The sequence below is a fragment of the Anarrhichthys ocellatus genome, unplaced genomic scaffold (assembly GCF_004355925.1).
Source record: "Anarrhichthys ocellatus isolate YVR2014 unplaced genomic scaffold, GSC_Weel_1.0 scaffold60, whole genome shotgun sequence".
Classification (NCBI taxonomy): Eukaryota; Metazoa; Chordata; class Actinopteri; order Perciformes; family Anarhichadidae; genus Anarrhichthys; species Anarrhichthys ocellatus.
In genome coordinates this window covers 1313587-1336818 of record NW_022280090.1, presented here as the reverse complement: position 1 = coordinate 1336818, position 23232 = coordinate 1313587, and the positions used below count along the sequence as shown (strand labels likewise).

General features: G+C 43.5%; 2 protein-coding genes across 12 annotated transcripts in view; both read left to right on the top strand.

Annotated features, from left to right (window-relative positions):
* Positions 1-14293, top strand: part of ece1 (endothelin converting enzyme 1) — a 19707-nt gene extending 5414 nt beyond the window's left edge. For 2 of the 3 annotated variants that reach the window (XM_031871792.1, XM_031871793.1), the window contains 18 exons: positions 176-262; positions 1868-2006; positions 3765-3977; positions 4060-4184; positions 4291-4437; positions 4769-4834; positions 5085-5273; positions 5474-5616; positions 6612-6726; positions 9917-10027; positions 10153-10251; positions 10430-10507; positions 10625-10728; positions 11034-11144; positions 11610-11677; positions 11796-11986; positions 12590-12685; positions 13322-14293. In XM_031871792.1, the coding sequence (XP_031727652.1) occupies positions 176-262; positions 1868-2006; positions 3765-3977; positions 4060-4184; positions 4291-4437; positions 4769-4834; positions 5085-5273; positions 5474-5616; positions 6612-6726; positions 9917-10027; positions 10153-10251; positions 10430-10507; positions 10625-10728; positions 11034-11144; positions 11610-11677; positions 11796-11986; positions 12590-12685; positions 13322-13498 (2259 nt within the window). In that variant the 3' untranslated portion in view covers positions 13499-14293. Of the gene's footprint in view, positions 1-41; positions 263-1867; positions 2007-3764; positions 3978-4059; positions 4185-4290; positions 4438-4768; positions 4835-5084; positions 5274-5473; positions 5617-6611; positions 6727-9916; positions 10028-10152; positions 10252-10429; positions 10508-10624; positions 10729-11033; positions 11145-11609; positions 11678-11795; positions 11987-12589; positions 12686-13321 lie in introns of those variants that run through there. The other variant, XM_031871791.1, reaches the window with a different exon arrangement.
* Positions 14294-14875: 582 nt separating this feature from the next.
* Positions 14876-23232, top strand: part of eif4g3a (eukaryotic translation initiation factor 4 gamma, 3a) — a 44781-nt gene continuing 36424 nt past the window's right edge. For all 9 annotated transcript variants that reach the window (XM_031871790.1, XM_031871788.1, XM_031871784.1 and 6 more), the window contains exon 1: positions 14876-15480. In XM_031871790.1, the coding sequence (XP_031727650.1) occupies positions 15323-15480 (158 nt within the window). In that variant the 5' untranslated portion in view covers positions 14876-15322. The remainder of the gene's footprint in view (positions 15481-23232) is intronic.

Below are 23232 nucleotides of genomic sequence, written 5' to 3'. Positions count from 1 at the left end.
TGTGTGTGTGTGTGTGTGTGTGTGTGTGTGTGTGTGTGTGTGTGTGTTGTGACGTTTGACATCGGAGGGCGGGTGGTGTCTGTTGAACGACATGGGGGCCGTGAGAGGTGTCGTTGGAGCGACCAAAAGGAACATGGAAGCACTGAGAGAGTCTTTTCTGCATTTGACTTTTCAGATGTCAACGTATAAGAGAGCCACTTTGGATGAGGAGGACCTGGTGGACTCCACCAGTGACGATGTCTACCCATCATCACCCATGCAGGTAAACGTGCAGACATCTTGTTTTACTGTCGGCACTGTGTTGTTACACAGAAGAAATGTGCAGGCTTTTTACAGTTTCACACCTTATGGAAAATATCACCGCTGTCATGCAAACATTATACCTTTTAACCTAAATGTAAACTTTAAAAAACATGGCTTTGATCGGAGAGTAACATCTACTAATTTAAACCCAGTTCAACTCATGAGGAAAGCAGTTTCAATAAAAACGTGAAGATCATTTCGCAGCATCGGTCCAGCATTGGTCTGAACATCAGATACCACTTGATTTAATGTCTGCCCGTAAACTCTATAACACGTTACAGAGGCCAGCCTGCTGGACACATGCTTCATGAATGTGGTATATTTGCTTGACTGCTAATACTGAACATGATTAAATCATGCTGGCTGGGATACCAGGTAGATTGAAAACAACATTGAACTGATTCAATGCTGATTAACTTCTGCAGCTGCGATCTTTCCTCACATACTTTGTTTGACCAGAAGTTTGAATCTAAGCCGTTGACATTGCTCTGCCATCATCACTTTGCCGTGGTTGTCAGGGTAGTAAGATGTGGTTTAGATGAGCTGCAGATTTAAAGTGCACCGGCTTGGCAGTGGGATTTTCTCCGTTACACTCAGAAACCCAGTTAAGGTTCAAACCAAGCCGACACGCTGAGCTCCGGGGATTAAGAACCCTCCGTGGCTTTGGCCTCTGATTCGGCCACATTACGTTTGACTGTTGAACTCTCATCTAAGCTAATAGTAGTAAATCGGATCCTTATATACACACTTCAGGGGTAATTGACTTCCACAGGATGTATGTGAGGTCCAAGATCTGGCATTTATTTACAGAGGGGATACTCAAAGGCTGGCCAGAGTGCTTAATGCGCCCTGTGGAAGATTTGTGAGTGGCCTTTGGAATCATTCCTGTAGGAAATAAACTCCCTTGGCAGCCTCAACTAAAGCAACAATCAGTAGTAAACATGCAGGAGCAGCGTGTGCTGGTTAACGGTCCACTGCACCGGTCATTGATCTTTTAAAAAATGTTCAGTCGCTGACCACAAAGTATGGACGTTCCTCTAACTTATTTATTCTTTCATGTGGATTATTTTCCTCATAAGCTTTGCAGCAGAATATCTATTAACTGTATGCTGTTGTCCCTCGTTGACTCTTTCGTTGGACTCATTTTATTTACAGGTGAACCACAACACAGCAGATGTGGCTCAACAGGATCAATAGAGGGCAAAACTAAAAATATCCTCCTCGTTAAACTATTAACGAGAGAACAATAGAAGAATGCTTAACATTTTCTGTGTAGGAGGCTTGAAAGCAAAGCATTGTGCTTTGAAACCAAACCTGTCATCAAATCCCTGAGAAGCTGTGTGACTCTAGGCAATCTTTTCCACACTGCGTCCCTTCAACACTATCAAGAGTGTGTGTTTATGTGACTTATAAAGCTGATTTGAGAGTAATGTTCATGTGTTTTATGATGCTAAACCTCTTGAAAATGGTTGTTTGACACAGTGGATTAAATGAAGTACGTTAATGTTTTTTGTGTGTGTGTGTGTGTGTGTGTGTGTGTGTGTGTGTGTGTCTGTGTGTGCAGGTGACTCTTCTGCACGGCCGCGGTCCCTCATGTTGGCTAGACCGGACACAGAGTGAGAGGAGGCTGCTGTGTCTAGTGTGTGTCGTGTCTCTGGGCCTGTTCATATCTCTCATCACTACCGGGGTCCTTTACAAGCAGAGTGAGTGTGAAGTTCTATTTACACTCAGTGCTATGGTGACATACACTGGGGAAAAAAACACGGAGGAAGTGTTTTTATTGTTTAGTCAAATCAAAAACAAAGGAACCGTTCCAAAAAGAAGAAGAATATTGAAATAGAAACACCCAAACAAAAGGAGAAAGGCTTAAAGGAATAGTTTGACATTTGGGGAAATACGTCTATTTGCTTATTTTGCCAAAAGCTGTTTATTAAATATGAAGCTAGCTGGTTAGCTTAGCTTGGGATGAACACTTGCAACAAAATCCACCGACCAGCTCCCATAAAGCTCACAAATTAAAACATTATACCGCATTTGTTTCTATGTGAAGAAACGGGCAAGCATTGTGAATTTAGTTTACTTTGGACAGAGTCAGGCCAGCTGTTCCCTCTGTTGAGTCTTTATGCTAAGCTAAGCTAACTTGCTGTAGCTACACGTTTACCGTACAGACATGAGAGTGGTTTCATCTAAAGTGTGTTTCCCAAAATGTAAAGCTATTCCTGAAATGTCCGCTACCTTTTGTTTATAATGATAACAAAGAGGTATAAAAAAACTAAAGTCAGTCCACATTCCTTCACGAGGTGCTCAGGATTGTTCTCATACATTGACCCAGCCTAAAAACTACAGGAGCTGTGCTGTTTAATACAGTATATGTGGATTATATTTTTGATAAACCAAAGCCACACCTTCAGCTAAGCTGCCTAAAAACAACTCTAAATCTCTCCCTTGAGCTTGTTCATTATGGAAAAAGGGGCTTGTGGATTGACCATCGCATCCAGGCGGCGTCTCATCCGCGCTGGTTTCCTCAATTCTGCCATGGGAAACCTAATACCGCTTCCTCTCATTCAGAACCGCATGTCAGATCACACTTTGAAATAATAAAGGGAACAAGGCCGAATTCTCCTCGGGGTACTAACCTCATCACTGCTCGTAACTTTGTCTCCGTCTCTGTTTCATGCCTTATGTGTGCAGACGTAGTAAGTCGAGTATTTAAGGAGGCGAGCTGTACTAGCACTTGCACTTCTCTGAACACTTAATTTACTTCTACTTCTATAAATATTCCACACAACACACAAAAGGAGCCATGGCATTTATCTACGGGCCAGTGAAATACACTTCAAAGGCAAAGTGACTGACTTAATCTTTCATTTTAAAGAAGATTAATTCACCCAGGACCCTGATCCTTCATCTAGGTGGACTGCTTATTAGTCAGATAATTACATAATCAGTCGGCAATAGTTCACGTCAGACACCGCCTCCTGCAAAGACCAGATCAAGCCTTGCGTTTCAGCGAAGTATTTATGAAGTTTTTTTTACAGATATTCCCTGCAGGCTGTTTATCTTGGCTGTTACTTCTTATTAAATAATAGTTTCCAGATGGTCTGAAACTCGCCAGCAGACATACGTTTCTTTGGATGTCCTGCCGGGACATATTTTCAGATTACCACAGTCGTCCTCAAAAGACGAGGGTTTAAAAGTGAACTGTCTATGAGTTAAAAAAGAGTTAATTTTGTTTCTGTGTACATACAGACACAGGGTGTGTATACATTGTTATTATTGTTGTTTTCTCAATTTTGTTATTTTTTCTACTTAATCATTTGTACTTTTTCACTGTAAAATACGTATATAAACATCAAAGGAATACGTATGAACAACATTATATGTAATCAAATTTATATTAACTCCTGTGATAAAGTGTGTATATATAAAAAATAAAGAATGAAATGTCTTTTCTCCTGCAGCTCACCCGGGCCTGTGCCTGACCGAGCCGTGCGTTACTGTGGCCAGTGCGGTCATGGGAGCCCTGGACCAATCCGTCGACCCCTGCCACGACTTCTACAACTTTGCCTGTGGGGGCTGGGTGAAGAACAACCCCCTCCCTGAGGGCAAGTCCCGCTGGGGACCTTTCAGCAACCTGTGGGAGAGCAACATTCTTGTAATGAAGCATTTGTTAGGTAGGAGTCCTTGTTTGACTCGGTGTCCTCAGCTGCCTTCACCCAATTCACGTAATTAATCTTACGTCTGTTCTTTGGACAGAAAACACAACGATGAAAGGTCTGAGTAAGGCTGAGGAAAAGGCCCAGCGATACTACCATGCCTGCATGAACGAGGCCAAGATTGAAGAGTTGGGAGCTAAGCCACTGCAGGAGCTCATCAGCCAGGTATGCTCACTGCCCAAAGCGGTCACACACCAGGCACATTCATCATTTCAATCCTTCATTTCTATTGAAAGTCTCTTGAGTGTCTGCCTAAACCTGCCCGGTTCAGATCGGAGGATGGGCCCTGACGGGACCCTGGGACAAAAACAACTTCCAGGAAGTGTTGCGTATGGTGTCTGCCAACTATCACACCTCGCCTTTCTTCACCGTGTTTGTCAGCACCGACTCCAAAAACTCCAACACCAACATAATCCAGGTGAGCAGATCGGGCCGTTTTTATATACACAGGCATGTATTTATCTAAAATCATATATTCACACACCAGAAAGTGCTTCTTCACCTTTTAAATTCTTACATCATATTCCGTCCAACCCACATTGGCAGGCTTCCCTCAGCGGGATAATGCACTCATTATCTCGGCGGTCTTGGGTTCACACCGACAGAGAGCGTAACAAATGGCACAGATACGATCTTTTGCAAGCTTCTACTTTTAGCCTGCATGCTGGCAACGCAGGGATGAAAACAGAAGGTTGTTTGTGAAGGTTGAAACGGAGGCTCAAGTCATCTTATGCTTCTTTTGACTCTAGGTGGATCAGTCCAGCTTGGGGCTACCGTCACGGGATTACTACCTCAACAAAACGGCAAATGAAAAGGTACTGTAGGGCCAATCGTTGCTTTTACAGCGGTTAAAATTGTCCCATCTCTAAAAGTAAAAGTTGCTGATGTTTGCAAAGAAAGTCAATGAATATTAAAAGGAGAAATATTTCAGCTTCAGGGGCAAACAAACTCTGCATAGTCTCTTGTATTTGCATGGTTTAGGATTACTTTCCTAACAAAATGTTAACACACATGCACACACCTCGTCTCCCCCCCCTCACCCTGCTGCCCACTGGGACTCTGCAGTATCTGACAGCATACCTCGTCTTTCTGACGGAGTTGGGGGTTCTCCTGGGGGGCTCCGAGGAGACGTCTCGGACGCTGATGGAGGAGATCGTGGACTTTGAATCCACCCTGGCCAACATCACGGTCCCTCAGGAGGAGAGAAGAGACGAAGAGCTCATCTACAATAAGATGAAGGCCAAGGATCTGAAGGTGAGAGCCCGTCGGTATTGATTATGCACATAGGATGATACTTTTAGTCATGGCTGCTCCTGCCATGTACCAAAGGAAGTGAAAAGCTACCTTGTGTGACAATGTAAATCTTCAGGATGTGTGACTGCAAAGGAACTGTTCACCTTTGTGCTCGTCCCTCAGTGTGTGTTGATGTGTGTGTTTTATTGGTGTCTTTGCAGAATCTGGTTCCGGCGGTGGACTGGATGCCGTATCTCTCAGAAGTGTTTGCTCCCGTGCCGCTCAACGATTCAGAGCCGGTGGTTGTTTATGCCAAAGAATACCTCCAGCAAGTTTCTGACCTCATAACGAAAACAAATAAGAGGTCAGTTACCTTTTAAGCCTTAATGCTTAATATGTTCACACTACGAGCAATGCCCATAAAATAGCACGGGGAGCTTTTTGGGCTTTGTTTTTTAAGATGGAGCGCATCAGTTTGAAACAAAACCATAGGGTCGGTTGTCGCATCACCGCGTCGTTGCAGGACTGAAAAAAAGTTGAGACCAGCTGAACTTTGATTTGTAGCGCGTTGAGCCAAAGATGCTCTATAACAAAGATGACTCATTGCAAGCTCTGCCAATGGTTTGAAATGGTATACACTTCCTGTCTCCTAACAAGAAACCTTTTTTGGGTTCCTTGTCTCCTTTAGTGGGCGTGTTCATAGTGTATGCACCTCCAGCCCCCCACCTCGTTTTTATTTGTCTAATGTATTTATGTTTTCTTTTGCTGACATTAGATATTTACACGGCTAACAGCCATATTTAGCGTTTATAAAGTGAGTTAGATAGGGGCGTTCATGTTAGTGAGACACAGAAAGGTCTCGGACAAAGTACATTCTCTCCTGATTTGTGTGTTTTGAAAAATGCGATTTCAGTCTCAGAATGTTCAGACGATATGTGGCTTTTAAAAAAATGGGTCCGATATTTACTTTGGTGACTATAGAACGAAACAAATCGTTCATAATCTGTGTTCACGCTCCTTTCTCCCATTGGAGACTCAGGCCTTCCCGCGAGTCTTCTGAAGTAAACCGACCCTCAGTGGGCCGTCTCCTTTCTGAACCGTCTCTGGTTGAGCGTCAGCTTGTAGCTTCGTGTCAGCGGCCTCCATTGAAAATGACTCGTAGCCTGTTGCTGTGTCGCTCGTAGTGGGAACACAGCATAATATAATACAGGCTGTATGGTACTGTGTCTGTTTGTGTTTACACTGTTGATACAATATAGACTTGCATAGATCCCCCCTACTGAAAGGCATAATAGTAAATACTCAGACAGCATTAACGAGGGCAACAAAACAGTGAATTTGATATTTCCTTTTTTTCAGCCTACTCAACAACTACATGATAATGAAGGTGGTGAGGAAGATGAGGTCCATTTTGGACCAAAGGTTTCAGGACGCAGAGCAGCGCTTCCTCGAGGTCATGTACGGAACGAAGAAGGTGTGTGAGGAAATTCTGGCCTTTTTACAGTCGCCGTAATCCAGCATGACGCGGATAGATTTAAACACAGAGGTGGGATTAAGCATGGAAAAAAACTACTCTGGCATTCTCATCCAGATAATGTATTTTTAGCATGTGTGTGAACTGGATACAAGTATCCATGTTGCTGTTTTTTATCATGGTCTTCTTTTTTTGGGGCTTTTTAGTAGTCCAGTGTATACAGTCAGAGGAAATGGCTCACAAAGCTTGTTTTAGAGAGCTTTTCACTTGACCTCCTGTTCTTGTGTGTGACACTCAGAGGATTCATTTTTTACTGAAAAACATGGAAATTGGCACCAACAGAGGAGCTGATCTTTTCCGTTCCGCTAAAGACTGTAAAAGAACTGTAAATCATAAGTCGGCAACCTGCTTCCTTAATCTTTAAGGAAACGAAAAACCTGGTTTCCTTACTTCAGGTGAGTGGTTTTTAAAAGAGAAATCTGCTCAGCACGGCTCCATTTCTGCTGACAAATCTGATTCCTTAGACTAAACGTGTAACTGTGTTTCTGTTTGATGAAGACCTGGGCTAGAGCAGCAGCTGTGCTGCTAGATGCCCCTACACTGCAGATGCATGAGAAAACATGGAGTCAAAGATACTCTGACTTTAACACGTGTCCTGTCTGTGTACATTAAAGTGACGAGGCAGCAAGTTGTACCATCAGAGTGTGGCAGCTCCGCTGACTCCGGCTCTTATCTGACCGAGATCCTGTTCCCTCGGCCTTGTTTTCGACCGGGGTCAAGCTGTAATAACAAACCCCAAACTATCTATGCGTGTCTCTTTGTGCGTCTGTTTTTCGTGAGAGCGCAGCCGAGTCTCTTTTTCCATCTCATTTTACAACTTGCTGTTGCTTGCTCAGAACACTCACTCATTTCCTCACTGCAACCTTGTTTCCTCTCTGTCTATGTACACACTCATCCCCAATTGTCCTTGTCCTTTCTCTCACCTGATGAACTCGTGGAGGGTCGTTCTTTACATGCTGAGAGCTGAGATGTAAAGTCATTGTTGTAAGATAGGCGGAGGCACGGTTGTTGAAAATAGATATTATGTGTTAGGGCTGGACCATATGGCCTAAATCTTCTGTCACGACATACAGTAGGTTATTTAATATCTCAATAACGATATGAATAAATAAATAGTCTGTATGAACTAACCACATGGTAAAGCCTATTTTGTATGGGGATGTGTACTTGACAAATGGAAATATGATTATTATCTCATTTCATTAAGAACTTGAGAGCAAAATGAACAAAGAGGTTTGAAGTGAAATTATAGAGAAAAACAGAATACAGCAGTTAAAAAGAAATCTGATTAAAACAATAGTTTTGATTTACCTGTGCTGTGTTATTCCCATAAACAGAATTATTGGGTGTAGGCAGTAAATAAATCTTAATGAATATATAAAGAAAGTTCTGCATACTGCTGTTGGAAAACACGACTCACTATATGATGATCTAATTCCACTGAAAGACAATAAATGATCTTATTGAATTATCGCCCAGCCCTGTTATCTGCATTTATGTGTCTATATCTTGTAAATAAAAGTAAAGACGGTGATGAACAGAATGAAAAATCTTCCAGCGTGATTCTAGAAGTTGTGGTCACACAAATATGCAAATTTGCAGTCATTAAAGCGAACTTTTATGTCTGCAAGCTAAATCACATTTCTTTTAAGGTGTTTGTTTTAAACCTAAAAAAAAAATAAAATTAATTAATAAATTTTTAACAAATTCATGAGAAGGGACACTGTATAACCACACATATATAATCAAAGGCTAATCTGGTTTTATTGGGTAAATGACACTTCCAACATTCAAACATCAGGAAGTGAAACGGCCCTTCACATGTTCGGATGAGACTCTGCTCTGTTATTCCTCTTCTGGTGTTCTGCTGGTTGACTGGCTTGCATTTCTTCAGTTTTTAGTGTAGTTAGTATGTGGGGTGTCCTGGTTGTTCACATGTTGTCTACTCAAAACAAAAACACAGTCCTGAAGAGGGAACCCTGTGTGTCTCAGCCCACAAAGAGATAACGGCTCAGCTTTATCTCATAATCACTGAGGTCAGAGCTCACAGCCATGTCCTCTCTTTTGTGTTGATTTTCTTTGAGTTGAATCTTCCACAAAATGGGTCCTCCGTGGACTTCATTGGATTTAAATCTTTTTTTTTTTTTTTTTTTTTTTTTTTTTTATTAAATAAGAAATATTAAAGACACTGGTGGTTATAGTTTAAGTTTTATGTATTGAGTATATCCCAAAAAACCTTAAATCTATGCTGATATAGTTTTGTATTTATGTCTTAAAAATGTATTTCTTAAATTTAGAAATTCTCCTCCGGCAGGAATACAACCAATAGAGAGTGCAGGTCTCCACTTCACACACAGGGATCCATCCATTTGACATGTTCAGAGTTGTGGGGCTCACCTATCCCAGCATGCACTGGGCAAGAAGCAGGAAGAGATTGGCCAAACGATCGCAGGGCTTTGCAGGAGGCATAGCGGCCTATAAGTAGACTGTGTTGTCTTAGCAGAAACACCAACACTGTATTAAGCTCCTTTCTCTCTGGACTAAAAACCCCACTAACATCTGGCTTTTGTCTTTAGTGGGAAAGTTTACAATCGGGACTCATTCCCAGGACAAATGAGTGCAGTAGTTGCAGATATTTATCATCTCTGGCTCCAATCGGCGGTGATAGAAACACGCTGAGTTTTAACCCGATGCTATGTGACGGGCCTTGAAGTGAATACATAATCAACAAATCAACAGGGGATTTGGACAATTATTATGTATAAACATACAATTAATATGCTCTCCTCAAAGCCACCGGACTCCAGACAGACAACAGCAATTATAGCTCACTGATCATCGAAACGTACTTCATTCAAACTCATCAAAACTGTCTTAGTTGGTCTTACTTGTGCTACCTTTTGTGGAAAAAGGGGGGGTATCGGTGTGACTTCGCTACTGTCTCTCAAACACACGTAGCCCACGACTGAATGGTACAAGTTTGTTACGTTCATTCTGGGAAATGACAAAATGGGTTGAAGACGATGTGACCCGCTGAAAGAAAATCCTATTCCAAATAGATTGATGTTCTCTAACAAGTGAGGATGCGTTTTTCCTTAACATGTCTTGGTGTGTTGCCTTGAATTTGCAGAGCTGCACTCCACGCTGGAAGCTGTGCGTCAGCGACACGGACAGCGCCCTGGGCTTCGCTCTGGGAGCCATGTTTGTCAAAGCCACCTTTGCCGAGGACAGCAAGACTATTGTACGCATTGCACACACACACACACACACACACACACACACACACACACACACACACACACACACAAAAAAGCTGCTCCTGCTGTGAGGTGCCTCTGACTGTCTTTTGTCTCCTTTGTGCTTCAGGCTGAAGATATGGTCGGGGACATTAAATGGGCGTTTGAGGACAGCCTGAAGTATGTGAGCTGGATGGACTCGGAGACAAAAAAAGCAGCCAAAGAAAAGGTGGGACAAAGATGTTGTGCGTTTCTTTCCCAGGAAGTTTTCCTGCTGTAGCTTCAGGGATACATTAACATCTGAATGAGTTGTGTGTTGAAGTGGCTGACAAACACAGCACTGCCACCTGGTGTGAAAATTTGTCTTCCACAGTTTATTTATTCTTTTTTTTGATCATTTGTCACAGGCAGATGCAATATACAACATGGTGGGATATCCAGAGTTCATCATGAACGGCACAAAGCTGGACAAAGTGTTCGATGATGTAGGTAAATGTGGAAGTGAATTAAATGTCCTGTCACTTTTTATTTGTCACACAATGTCTCACAAAAAAAACACTGAACTCCATTTTTCCGTCGCTTCTGATTCATCTCTCTTTCAGTTCGAGGTGGTGTCGGAGCTTTACTTCCAGAATGTCATGCAGTACTACAACTTCTCAGCCAGAGTGACTTCCGACCAGCTGAGGAAAACTCCCAACAGAAACCAGTGAGTTGACCCTCATCCTCCTCCGCCCCGCTTGCCAAAGAGGAGGCTTGCACGCTCTGACGGGGACACATTCCCATTATACTGACTCAGCAGAATACTGCTGCCATCCGCAAATGTTCCCAGGCAACCAACTTCTCTCTGCTGAACCGATCCGTGTCTCTAATTAGGCTGAGGTCGAGGGGACAGACGAGGGTTCCCATGCCTTTTTAAAATTTGATCTGCAGCGGGCAGGACATCAATAGTCTGAATCTGTTGATGTCACCCTCACACGTTGTCTTCCTTGTGTTTTTTTTTTTTTTTTTCAGGTGGAGCATGACCCCTCCGACTGTGAACGCATATTACAACCCAACCAAGAATGAGATGGTTCTGCCTGCAGGAATTCTTCAGGCTCCGTTTTACAGTCGTTCCTGGCCTAAGTAGGTCCCACTTCAGGTTGTCAAAATCATGGTGGATGGCTTTTATTAGAATAGAAGAAACAAGTGGAACATTGTCTTTTACTTCACAAATCCAAAAAAAGCTGCACGGAATAAAGATGGTATTAAAACACCATTGAAGCATATAAAAATAAAAATAAAAAACACTAACCAGCATTATCCACCAGAAATGTCATTTAGCAGCTGTTTCCAGTGGTGTGCTGCATATATAACTTGTGAATCAATACGAAATGCCATTTTGTCAGTTGCTTCATTTTACGTTAGTATTCAGTTTGATTTGATTCTATTTGAATTGCTGAACAAACCTGAGATGTGTGCAGCTCACAATTCAGAGACAACTAGAAAGAAATACACATTACATTCAGTAAAACCATGTGAAGAAATCAGGGATTTTACAGGAATGATTCGCGTACATTTTCTAAATGTATCATCTTTAATGTTTTTCAGAGCTCTCAACTTTGGTGGCATTGGAGTCGTCATGGGACATGAACTGACTCATGCTTTTGATGACCAAGGTTGGTAAAAAGTTTTCCATTCAAACCATTTACATTCCAGAGGCATAGCATCATCCTTCTGACACAAAAGGATTGATGTGGCAGAGAATCCGGTAATATTTCACACTTTGTATCAAAGGGAGGGAATACGACAAGGATGGAAACCTGCGTCCCTGGTGGAAGAACTCTTCGGTGGAGGCCTTCAAGAAGCAGACACAGTGCATGGTGGAGCAGTACGGAAATTACAGCATCAACCAGGAGCCCATGAACGGGAGGCAGACCCTGGGAGAGAACATCGCCGACAACGGTGGACTCAAGGCAGCCTACAAGGTGGGACGGATGTTTTCTGTGTGTGGTTAAAACATGGGGGTGGGGGGGGGGGGGGGGAAATCTGTCACTGATGTAGACAAACAATTCAGACTACTGCTGCCATGTTTCCTATGTTGTCAGATTGTCTGCGATGTCAGGAAACGATCGCGTAGATCTGACATTAATCCAGCGGATTAGTTTGTTGTTCGAGGCCGTTGCGGGGCACAACCCATTTATTTGTATTGGAAAAAAGCAGCTTATGTGGTTTGCGGCGACGCCTGGAAATACAACAGGTGGTTCCGAGTGGCCTTGTCAGCCTCTGGTTACTTCTTCACATGCACACATTCTTTCCATGTAATGTAAAAGGTCATAAGCTTTGAAGCAGATGAGCAAATCATATGGAAGCAACAGTGAACCAGAGGGGCAATAACACAGAGGAGGACCTAAAGCCTTCTATTTCCCCTTGGTCTACATCATTACGCATTTTAACACAAGCAAAAACTGTGTGTGTGTGTGTGTGTGTGTGTGTGTGTGTGTGTGTGTGTGTGTGTGTGTGTGTGTGTGTGTGTGTGTGTGTGTGTGTGTGTGTGTGTGTGTGTAACATGATCATTTGTTGCTTCGAAGGCTTATGTGAATTGGATCAAAAATAACGGCGAGGAGGCCACGCTACCTGCCCTGGGAATGACGAACCATCAGCTGTTCTTTGTAGGATTTGCCCAGGTCTGTACCGCTCACTCTTTCTCGATTACTGAATCAAACTGTCTCATTACTAATACTTACTTAAAGGTTCACGCCAGACATGTTTTAAGACACTTGTAAATACTCTGCTGATGTGCTTTTATAGACAACAACGCCCTCTTTGAAAACACACAAGATGTCTCCTGCTTCACTGAGAAGTGAACTGTCCGTGTTTGTTCCCTGGGCACTTTAAGTTTCCATGTTACACTTCACATATAAGTTGCATACCGGACTGTGATTGGCTCCAAACTAGTTGAAAATCTGGCTCATGCGCTCACGTGTTCAGAGAAACGTTCCTCCTTCAGCAAATGAACGTGAACATGAAGTATTGTCGTGTCAAGCTGCACAGTGAAACTCAAACAACAAGGAACAAGTGGAAATGGGGACTTTAAGTTAAATATCAAAATAAAATGAGCCCAAAAATATACACGTCCTTTTAAAATACATAACACTTTACCACATAACCTCAAAACACTTAAAAGAGCTGTAATGAAAAGAAATGAATGCTGATGAATATGAAATGTTCATAATGAGGGAAGAAAACGAGTTAGTGTCTTCATAATTAAATTAAAAGTAACCCCCCATTGTGTGTCTCTTCATCCGTTATGGTCCCTGCAGGTTTGGTGCTCTGTCAGGACACCCGAAAGCTCGCACGAGGGCGTCATCACAGATCCTCACAGTCCATCGAGATTCCGAGTCATCGGCACCATCTCCAATTCACAGGAATTCTCAAAGCACTTTGGCTGCAAAGCAGATGCTCCCATGAACCCCAAACATAAGTGTGAGCTTTGGTGATGCCCCGTTGCTGTTAATCAGGAAGGAGGGAGAATGGAGGTTTGGGAGGAAGCATTGACAAAGTCTCTCTAGACGGGCACCGCAAGAACCACTGAAACTCCTACTGCCTTGCCACTGCTTTCAGGACAGAATGGGCCTGCTCTGTGTGGAGGGTTGCACTCTTCAGTGCTTCGCCACAAGGATTGTTGGTTTAGCAAACTGCTTGCCCCAACTTCTGAAGTTAAATGTAGCTATGAATGCGCACTGGAAACCCAGCAAATGGTTACAGAAAATGGGAGAACCACTCTCAAATTTTGTGAACTGCTCGTTTGTCATAAAGTGATAAATATTTGTATTTGTTCCTGTAACTCTTCACTGTGCTTGGATATGCTCCCATTTTATTATTTTTTTAATTGTATTTTATTCATGGTCACTTTTTTTTTTTTTTTTTTTAACCTGATGGAAAATTGATATCTGTTTTAAATCTGTTAATCACGAATGGTATAAATGTGTTTTATTACTCAAACAGCCGTTTGTACTTGAACCATTGCAATGTTTCAGAAACACTGCGTAACATTTGGTCAAACTGTTACGTTTTATAGACATATTGATGCGATATATGCCTCCCATTGCTGGCTTTTCATTTATGAAATGTAAAACCAATACAAGTCAGAAACACAATAGAGGAATTAAGACATTCACAGCAAAAGTGTAAGCTATGTTTTCCATCCAGAACCTATGATGTGCCATACCTGTTTTTATGAGTAAGAGTTTGTCACAAATTATTTTGTATAGTAAAACCAGTCTTAAAACATTTTTTGTCTCCTCAATTTGTTTATTAAGTTGAACCCACATACACACACACACACATGTCTTTGTTGTACAGAGACGTGTGACTAGCTCCGCCCGCTGCCTCACGTTACACTACTTATCCAATTACAGTAACGTTAATGGGACATTCCTCTGGTGACTCGCAGGTGCGAAGCAGGCAAAAGAACAATAGGTGGCGCTAATAACACACAAATCTGTTATAGTCCTGCTGCTGGTGCAAATTACAGACCATTAATTGTACTTTAAAAAAAGCTGGTGTGGATTTTTGGCCATGCAAACACCCAAAATATTATAAACATTTGTGCAACTTGATGTAATTAAAATATTTTTGTTTGAATATGTTGCTTCTCAATGTGTTGGCAATTACCAATGACATGTTTTTACGTTCTGGACTTTAATGTCATTAACCAAATTGAGGACTTAACATCACGAAAATAATTTAAAAAAAGATATACAAATATTTATTTCAGAAACATTATGGGCACGTGAGCCATTCACGGTTTCTGGATCTGATTGTCGGCATGGATCGTAGGTTCCGTTGATTAACCGAGGGTATCCGTAGGTTGCCGAGAGTTGCCGAATCATCTGTCCTGCCCGGACTGCTGGAAGCGGCCACAACGCCATGTTGGCGAAGTCTCTCATCTCTGTGAGAAAAAAATGATAGAAAACATACGTACAGAGAAGAAAAGGTAGATCGCCGAGGAGGGATTGAAGATTGCGGCGATTATTTATTTTTGAAAGAAACGAAACCGAGCCGGATCCGCAAAGGTTCCGGACGGACGAGGGAGGCTAAACCTCCCACCGTCCCCATGCACAGCACGGCTGATCCGAGCGGCGACTTTCCATGAAAAAAAGAGACGTTTGTGTTGCTATTCGAGCGTCGTTATCCCACTTCGTTAAAGGGATTTGGGGCCTGCTTCAAGAATCTGCTACGCTTGCTCCATGCATGCCAGCTAGGCGTCGTTTGTATCAGTATTTATTACGGTATTGTTTTTATTTGTTAATTTTTTTGCAATGAGTTCGCCACCGAAAGTGGTCCCCAAACCCGCCGCTGTCGCAGTCAGTGGACCTGGAAGTGGCACCTCTCCGTCGAGCCAACTGCGGGCTACCCTGACCTCCGTGTCTCTGCCGCCGGGAGCCCAGACGGCTCCTCAGCCTGTACCGCCACCTCAGTATCCTTTCACTTGGGTAACATGGAACATTGTTTGTGATTTTATGCATTTTACTCCCATGTTAGACAGTAACGCACAGTGTTGTTTTAATAGCGATAGATAACCGGGGTTTGATGGGGGGTGATGGTTTCGTTTGGAGGGAGCTGGGAGGGGAGGGGACAATTAGCTAGCTAGGTATGCTAACGTTAGCTTATCGAGCCGGTTGTCCAAGCTAACGGAAATGTCAGTTGGGTTACACGGGAGTTCACTCTACGCTACGTATTCTTTTTACATTTGTGAGTTAATATAGCTGTCATTTAAAAATGGCGGGATGCAGATGAGGTGACGTTATTTTGAGCAGGAAAGCTCCATCACCGGCAAGCTATCGTGCTTTCCTCACCGGTTACCGGCTTTGTTCAGTTACCGTTGTTAGCTAGCAAGGTGCATTAGCCTATCGGAGGTTGTTGTGCCAGCCAGCTAAATTAACGGGAGCCTCCGCGGCTAGCGAGTGCACAAGTCAGTGACTGCAACGTCGCGGAGCTGTGCGGCTTCATCCATATCAGGGTGATGACCTGGGGCTTATGTTGGCCTGTACAAGGCCTTGTTTAATGGAAGTGCACCTCCCTTTTTACCATTTCCATTTCACTCGACTTGAGCTCTTGAAGAGGCGCTACTATGCACCTTGACAGGCCTGCAAGTGGCAGGGCCGGTGAGCTCCTAGGATGACAGAGTATCAATTAGCAGCAACACATTAGCCAGTTCTCCACTGTTTCTGACGTTTTGGTTTTTGATATGAACAGTTTGTTAAATCATTTATCAGCTGGTAAACCTGTGTTCTCCCAGAAATGTGTCTCCAAACATTAAAATGCAGTGCATAGTTAGTTTAGTCATTAACCTTTGAGTTAACACAGTGATCCATCAGTATCACTCTACCCTACTCTTGGTGGAGTGAAGTCACTGTGGTTATGTCACTGCCTGTTTTATTTACAGCATGGTGGCAGTTGTGTGATGTAGAGGATTAGGTTGATGTCTCCTGCCTGCCAGGGGCAGAGAGATGTGTCTTTTGTGATCTGACAGCTTCTGTTGTGGTTTAGCTTTGGGGTGTTACGTCTCGACTTGATTTCCTGCCACCCACGATCACAGCGGCCCCGTGTTTGTGACATCTGTAAAGAACGGTAAGTAGCTGGTTGTGGCAGGTGGCCATATGAATCCTTCAGGAAACCAACAGTGTGTTGTGATGTTCATGGGTTGTTTGTGAGTTAGATGAGCAACGCAACACGGAAGATAATGGTCTCTTTATTTGCTGTGCCATGTCCTCGATTGACTCTGCAGGCTTTTGAAATGTGCTAAACCAATTTTTAGCTGTGAAGAGCCTACCAGTTGAATACAGAAGCACATACTCTCCATTTACTCAATTGATGTCCTCTTTAGGGATACATAATAACTATAATAATGGTAAATATGTCTCTTTTATAGTTCGGAGACATTACGCCTCTTGGGCTTAAATGTTTTATTTGCCTTTTTGTTTGTGTTTTTTCTTGCTTAGCTTCAACATTGACTAACATTAGCAGTCTGATTTTGTTCAACATTATGGAGTTGTGGCTATTGATCCACTGAAGTAGGAGTAACTACATCATATACAGGGGTTTGATGTGTAATGTACAGGGGCACATCTATAGCACAATAAGCTGGTTACTTCAATTCTTGTTTCTATTGTTGGAAAAAGAAATGGCATTAAGAGATTAGTTAGTCCGGCTTTTTAACTGCAGTTGCACAGAGTGCATTCAGGGGTTGGTGATAATATCATGAACACAATTATATTCAATCTAAAATAACCAATAAGGTGTGTATGATATTGCATCCCCACCTGTATCCACATGGGAGTTGGAGGCAAATAAACTTGACAATACACTGATGCCATGCCAGTTCATCAGGTTCATCTAACTGATGTACCTTTAATTCAATCCAATTAGTCCGCTGTGTAATAAATCCTACTTTTATCAAGGTAATCATATTAGTTTTGTTGAAGAGGTATTGTTTCAACTTGCTGGTCATTTTGCAGGCTGTTATACTTTTGGATTATATTGAATGTTTTTAACTTTTATATAGAGTTAAAAAAAAATCTAGTGTTACAAAACCATCTGTAAAGTAGGCAGGAGTAAAAAGAAAATATAAATGTGCAGGAAAGGGAAACGAGTCTGCTTTGTCCTGTGAGCTCTGTGTAGTTTCCAAGGTGCCCATGATGGTCCCTGGACCCCGTTTTCGACCGCATTGCATTTGATCTTCATGTCTGTATGAAAACAGATGGTCTTGAGTGTCGCCACTTGTCTGACCTCTCACTCTCTCTAGACCTCTGAGGTCAGAAGTGATGCCGCGTGTTACGCGCCGTCTGCCCGGGGCTCCCCCTGTATGGGAATTCCCACTTGGAGGATGTTGGAGTGTTTGTAGAGTCTTGAGATGCACAGGGATCCAAAGAAGCAGGGTGGCGAGGCGCGTATGTGTGTTGGGCCTGGGAAGGAGGGGGGGAGTGTGTGCTTGTGTGGGGCAGTTTGTTTCTGTTCCTGGTTGCCAGAGAAACACCCAGCGCATGCGTCTGCTGCCGCACTTGCCAGACAATGGCAGCGCTGCTTAGCATTCAGAGCGAGAGGCCAAGGTGGCGCTTCCCACCATCTGCCAACAAAGGCCCAGGTCACCCAGGCTGCCTCAGCCCTCCCTCGTTTCCTTCCCTCCCCCCACAGCTCACCTCGCCCCACTGCTGGCCCAGCTGAGAAAACGCAGGGCTTCTCCCCATTTACCCCCTGCTCGTCTCCCGCCTCACCCCCTCCAACCCCTCAGCTTTCATGGTACAGCGCTTTCTCCTCTCTTTGAAGGGGCTGAGCTCCTTTTTCCCCTCTCACAATTATTTATTTTTTTTTCAATTCTTTGTAGTCAAGGTTAGTAGTCCTGCTCGGACAAAAGGATGACAGCAGTTGACGATAAAGAAGCAGTGAAGTACTAATGTAAACTGTGAGCCAGACATGCAGTCACAGCCAGTGTTGGTTGTGAGACAGGGCTGCGTAACGCATGCACCCAGCACCGTGGTCCTGTGTTTTAGGACAGGTGTCTGCAGCCTGCATGAGAAGATATTCTCATGAGCGCACTCACTGTGGGACGTTATAAATAAACTGCTGAGTTGTTGTGAGCCAGCATGCAGGACTGTTCTTTCCAGAGAGAGAGTGGCCTGTTGAGGAAGACATTCTGCCCACGGTCAAAACACTTCCAGTGTTTTTATCTCAAGGGACATTTACACATTATTGCCGAAGTAGTTTTTTTTCCACTCGATCTCGAATCAACACTTTTCTTTACCCTTGAAAAAGCATTGTAGATACAAGCAGCAGTTGTTGAATTTTCTGATTATACTCTCATTGCTCCTGCAATACTCGTTATTTACAGTGAGAGCTCTGTGTCTGGAGATCCATCCCACCCAGACCATGATGCTGTCAGGTTGAGTGGGAAATGTTCACATCCACTTGTCAGCAAGTAGTGCTACAACGTTTGCCAATACAGTGTTAATATTTGTGTCAGAGCAAGACTTGACGCTCTGCCTTACTGCACGTACGGTTAGAATTCACTGCAGCCAAACACTTTGCGTAACTTGTGTGCAGTTGAAACGGGTTAGTAAGTGGAGTACTGTAGGGAGTACTTACTGGAGTAAGTGGTTTTTGATTTCGGTCCTTTGTTGTCGCACATTTCAGAAATGATTTTATGCAAAACAAAATAGAAACATGTCATGGTGAAACTCGCCTTTGGTGAGCAGTTGGTTCCTGTTTGTTAGCACTGTATCGCTGCCGTACTCCTCCTGGTGAGTGTTTGTAGTCGTCTGGGTCCAACAACAACACAAGTCATCGTACATTTCGTTAAACTCATTCCTATCTTCTCAAGTAGTTTGACAGAAGATGGATGTCACTGGCGTCCGCTATGGTTGCGGAATAAACAGGAAGTTTTAACGTGGTTCAGAGATGCACAGCAGACCGTGCAGCGTCCTGGTTTGGTTTGGCCTTTAGACCACCGTTAGGAGGAATGACACCAGCAGACTCAAATAAATAAATAGGTCAGAGAAGCCCTCTCTATGTCCATGTGTAACTGACTCAGGCTTCAAAGATATTTGGCTTCTCGATGTCATCATTACTTTATCATGATCAAAGGGCTTTTAGTAATTGAAACTCAAAGTAATTGGCAACGTGAACAAGGATTTACCCATGCAGTACGGACAGAACATTCAATACAACCTTATTTATCCCTGAAATTGGTATTTTTTTGGTAATTGTTTTCTGCATCTACTTCCTGCTGCAGAAATCCACAACCATTGCTGCTTAAGATATGGGTTGTTAAGAGTGGAATCCACCAACCTAACAGCTAGCGTTCATACTGTAGTGAAAGAGCAGACTCAGCAACAGCAGGGTGTGTGTGTGTGTGTGTGTGTGTGTGTGTGTGTGTGTGTGTGTCAAACAACTGACTGACTGTTTTAGGCTCTGATGGCAGACTTGCTTTATGCACTGATGGCAGACTTGCTTTAGGCCCAGGTTTTACCTCGTCAACAATAAACAGTCAGTCAGTCAGTCAGGGAGAAGGAGGGTTTGTGTCTGGGCCGTCTCCACTCACTACCTGTGCCTTTCCACCACACCGAGATTTCCAGGTAACCGTTGTCATTCAAAGGAAGCGTGGTATTTTTAAACGTGTGCCATATTTATATGACAATCAATCCCCTGTGTGTGTTCATTACATGGCAGCGCAAAACGTGACCGTTTTGATTTAAGGTTTGTCTACAGAGCCGCTAACTCGGCAGAAACCCAGCTCGCCTCTAACTCTGACCCTCTCGTGCGTCTTTCTTCCTGTTCATGTTTCATGCGACGCGTTCAGGGGTGAGATTGTTAAATACGCCGCTGTGATTCATTAATCTAATCAGTAATGGCAGATTACGGTTTATTGAGCTGAATCATCCTCTGGATCACACCCCTGCTATTTGTAAGGCTATATTTTCTTGCTGTCTTCCCACAGAAGCAGCACATTAGTGGCTTTACAGTAAGCTAATGAAGAAGCCCCCCCACCCCCTCCTAAATGAGGCTTGCAGGTCACTGTAGAGTCGAGGGACAAGGTGGAGTGGCTGAAGCTACTAAGAGAAGAATCAGCAGCACAGACTTGTTTTAGGCTCTGATGGCAGACTTGTTTTAGGCTCTGATGGCAGACTTGTTTTAGGCTCTGATGGCAGACTTGTTTTAGGCTCTGATGGCAGACTTGCTTTAGGCTCTGATGGCAGACTTGCTTTAGGCTCTGATGGCAGACTTGCTTTAGGCACTGATGGCAGACTTGCTTTAGGCACTGATGGCAGACTTGCTTTAGGCCCAGGTTTTACCTTGTCAACAATAAACTACACTGCAGCCTTTCCTTTGTTTTGGAGGTAAGAGCCCTTTTTGAAATGTGAGGCATTTTGTGGACATGTCTTCAAATGAACTTTGAGTGTGACTAGCTGGTGTCCTTCAGGTGAAGTTCCCTCATCTGAACACTGCGTTTCTTCTCGGTGGCAGTGAGGGTCAAATGCCAATCTCACCATCGGTGTCATTTTTGTCCAATTAGACGTCGCAGGTAATTACTCGGCCACGCTGGTGCTCCTATTCCCTGAAGCAGTGTCCCTGTTGTAAGTCTTTTAAGTTGACATTGTGCTCGCCGTCGCCCCTCAAGCAGAAAATTAATGGAAATCAAACTAATGACTGATATGTAATTAGCGCGGTCAGCCACTTTCATGGTTGTGCCTGAAACATGTAGAAGAGCTTGACTGAAAGGTGTCCGTTTTCTGCATCCATCTGGTTACCGGGCCACCCACATTGGAGTGTTTCTACCAACAGCAGCAGAGAAACTTTAAGTAAGCGGTGAAAGTGCGTCACATTGCCAGCATGAATGGACGTCCATTGATATTCAAAGGGAAATCTTGAAAAAGCTTATCTGACACAAACACCTTTTTATGGACAGAAACAGAATTACTTTGCAAGTTGTCCAGAGGGGAAACCACACTGGATCTGGTTTTCATTAGAGTAGATTTGATGTTCAGTATTGCCGTTTCAGTTTCCCCCCTCAACACAATGTGATATTCCATCTAAAGGCCCGACACAAGTGTTCAAACGTTATGTGTAGTTAGTGGCGTAACAACATTCTGCTGTGATTGCAGGTGTTTTCCTTCTGAGATAACAGAGATCTGCCCACTGGCTTTTAGCCATTTAAAATCATCTATTGTTGTTACAATACCAAGATCAGTTCTGCCAAAATCCCTGCAACATTTACGTGTCTCAACTTCCCTGATCACTTCTGCGTTTGCTGTTCCTGCCCTGACCTTCAGGTGGACCAGGAAGCATTCGCAAGTGATTATTACGACTCCTTTTCTCGCCTGCTACTCTGTGCTTTGTGACAGTGGATGTTCCACATAACTTCAGAGCCTTTCGGATCAGGAAAGGTAATCTGGGAATCACTGAAAACTTTCAGTGGATTTATTATTATTTTTTCTTCAGACCCAGATGTCTCCTGTCTGGCACTCATGGCACATCAAAACGAAACATAAAGATTATATATGCTGTGTGGCCCACAGTACTATTATGCTCCTCCTCACCTATACTGTCGTGTCAGTTGTGAAGAGACTGAGCCTCTAATTACTCCTAGTGTGTGTGTGTGTGGGGGGGGGGGGGGTTGTTTTTCCAAAATGCCCTGGCAATAAAACAGAATCCGTTTCCTGCTGTGCTTCTGCTTTTTGAATCGCGGCCCTCTTTTTAAACGATTATTCTCTCATCTCGCTCTCTGCCTCTTGTGTTGTCGGTTCCTAGTAGCCGAGCTGGCAGGGGGCCAGGAGAGACGATGGCCCCTGCAGGCAGGAGCAGGGTGAACTGGCTTAAAGGGCCAGTTTGCTCAGTCAGAGCAGCTTGCCGGATGGTTGGATAGCCCCCCCACCTTTCCGATGTTGCGTCTTGACCATTCCTGTAACTTTCCGAAACCTGCGATGTGACATTCACGCCCACTTACCGGCCTGCTCGGCCGGCTGTCCGGAGGTTAAACAGTACGCTGGCTTTAAACTTCTCTCTCAGCTCAACTTTTTTTTTTTTTCATTTGTTACACAACTATTTGTGCCACTTTTTTTTTTAAATCTGAAAACCCGTATGCAACACCATGAATTCCTTCCTGGAGAGACTCTCTGACAGCTGGCTTTTTGAGTGTGGCCGTTGTAAACCACACTTTTGATATACGTCACGGTCGGACAAGACATTGACATCCTACTTCTTCTCTAACACAACCCTTCCCTCGGGGGGGGGGGGGAGGCGTGATTTGTGTGAAAGGAAGAAAGCCAGACGTTCGGTTTCCCTTAAACCATGTGACCGTGTGTGAGTGTGAGGCCGTCTGTCACAGACAACTGACTGAGCAGGTTACTAACCACAGGGCTTCCCTCTTCTGTGTGGCTCGTACACATTCCCTCTTCTTTCTCCTCCAACATCTAAGTGATGTCTCGTGAGGCTCGTTATTTCATGTTTCAGAAGCCCTAAAGACAGTTCTCTCCTGTTCTGGTTTCTGTTCAAACAGAGCATGACTAATGCCCGGAGGTTTTTTTCTTTGACCTGTTATTCTACCTTTTATTATAACAAATATATGAAGTTCATAGCTTTGTCTATTCCTCTACAGTTGTCTTAATCTCCTGCTCTGGCTGTCCCCTTTGCCCGGAGTGGTCCAGAAATCCATTTCAGATTTTCCCTTTAACAC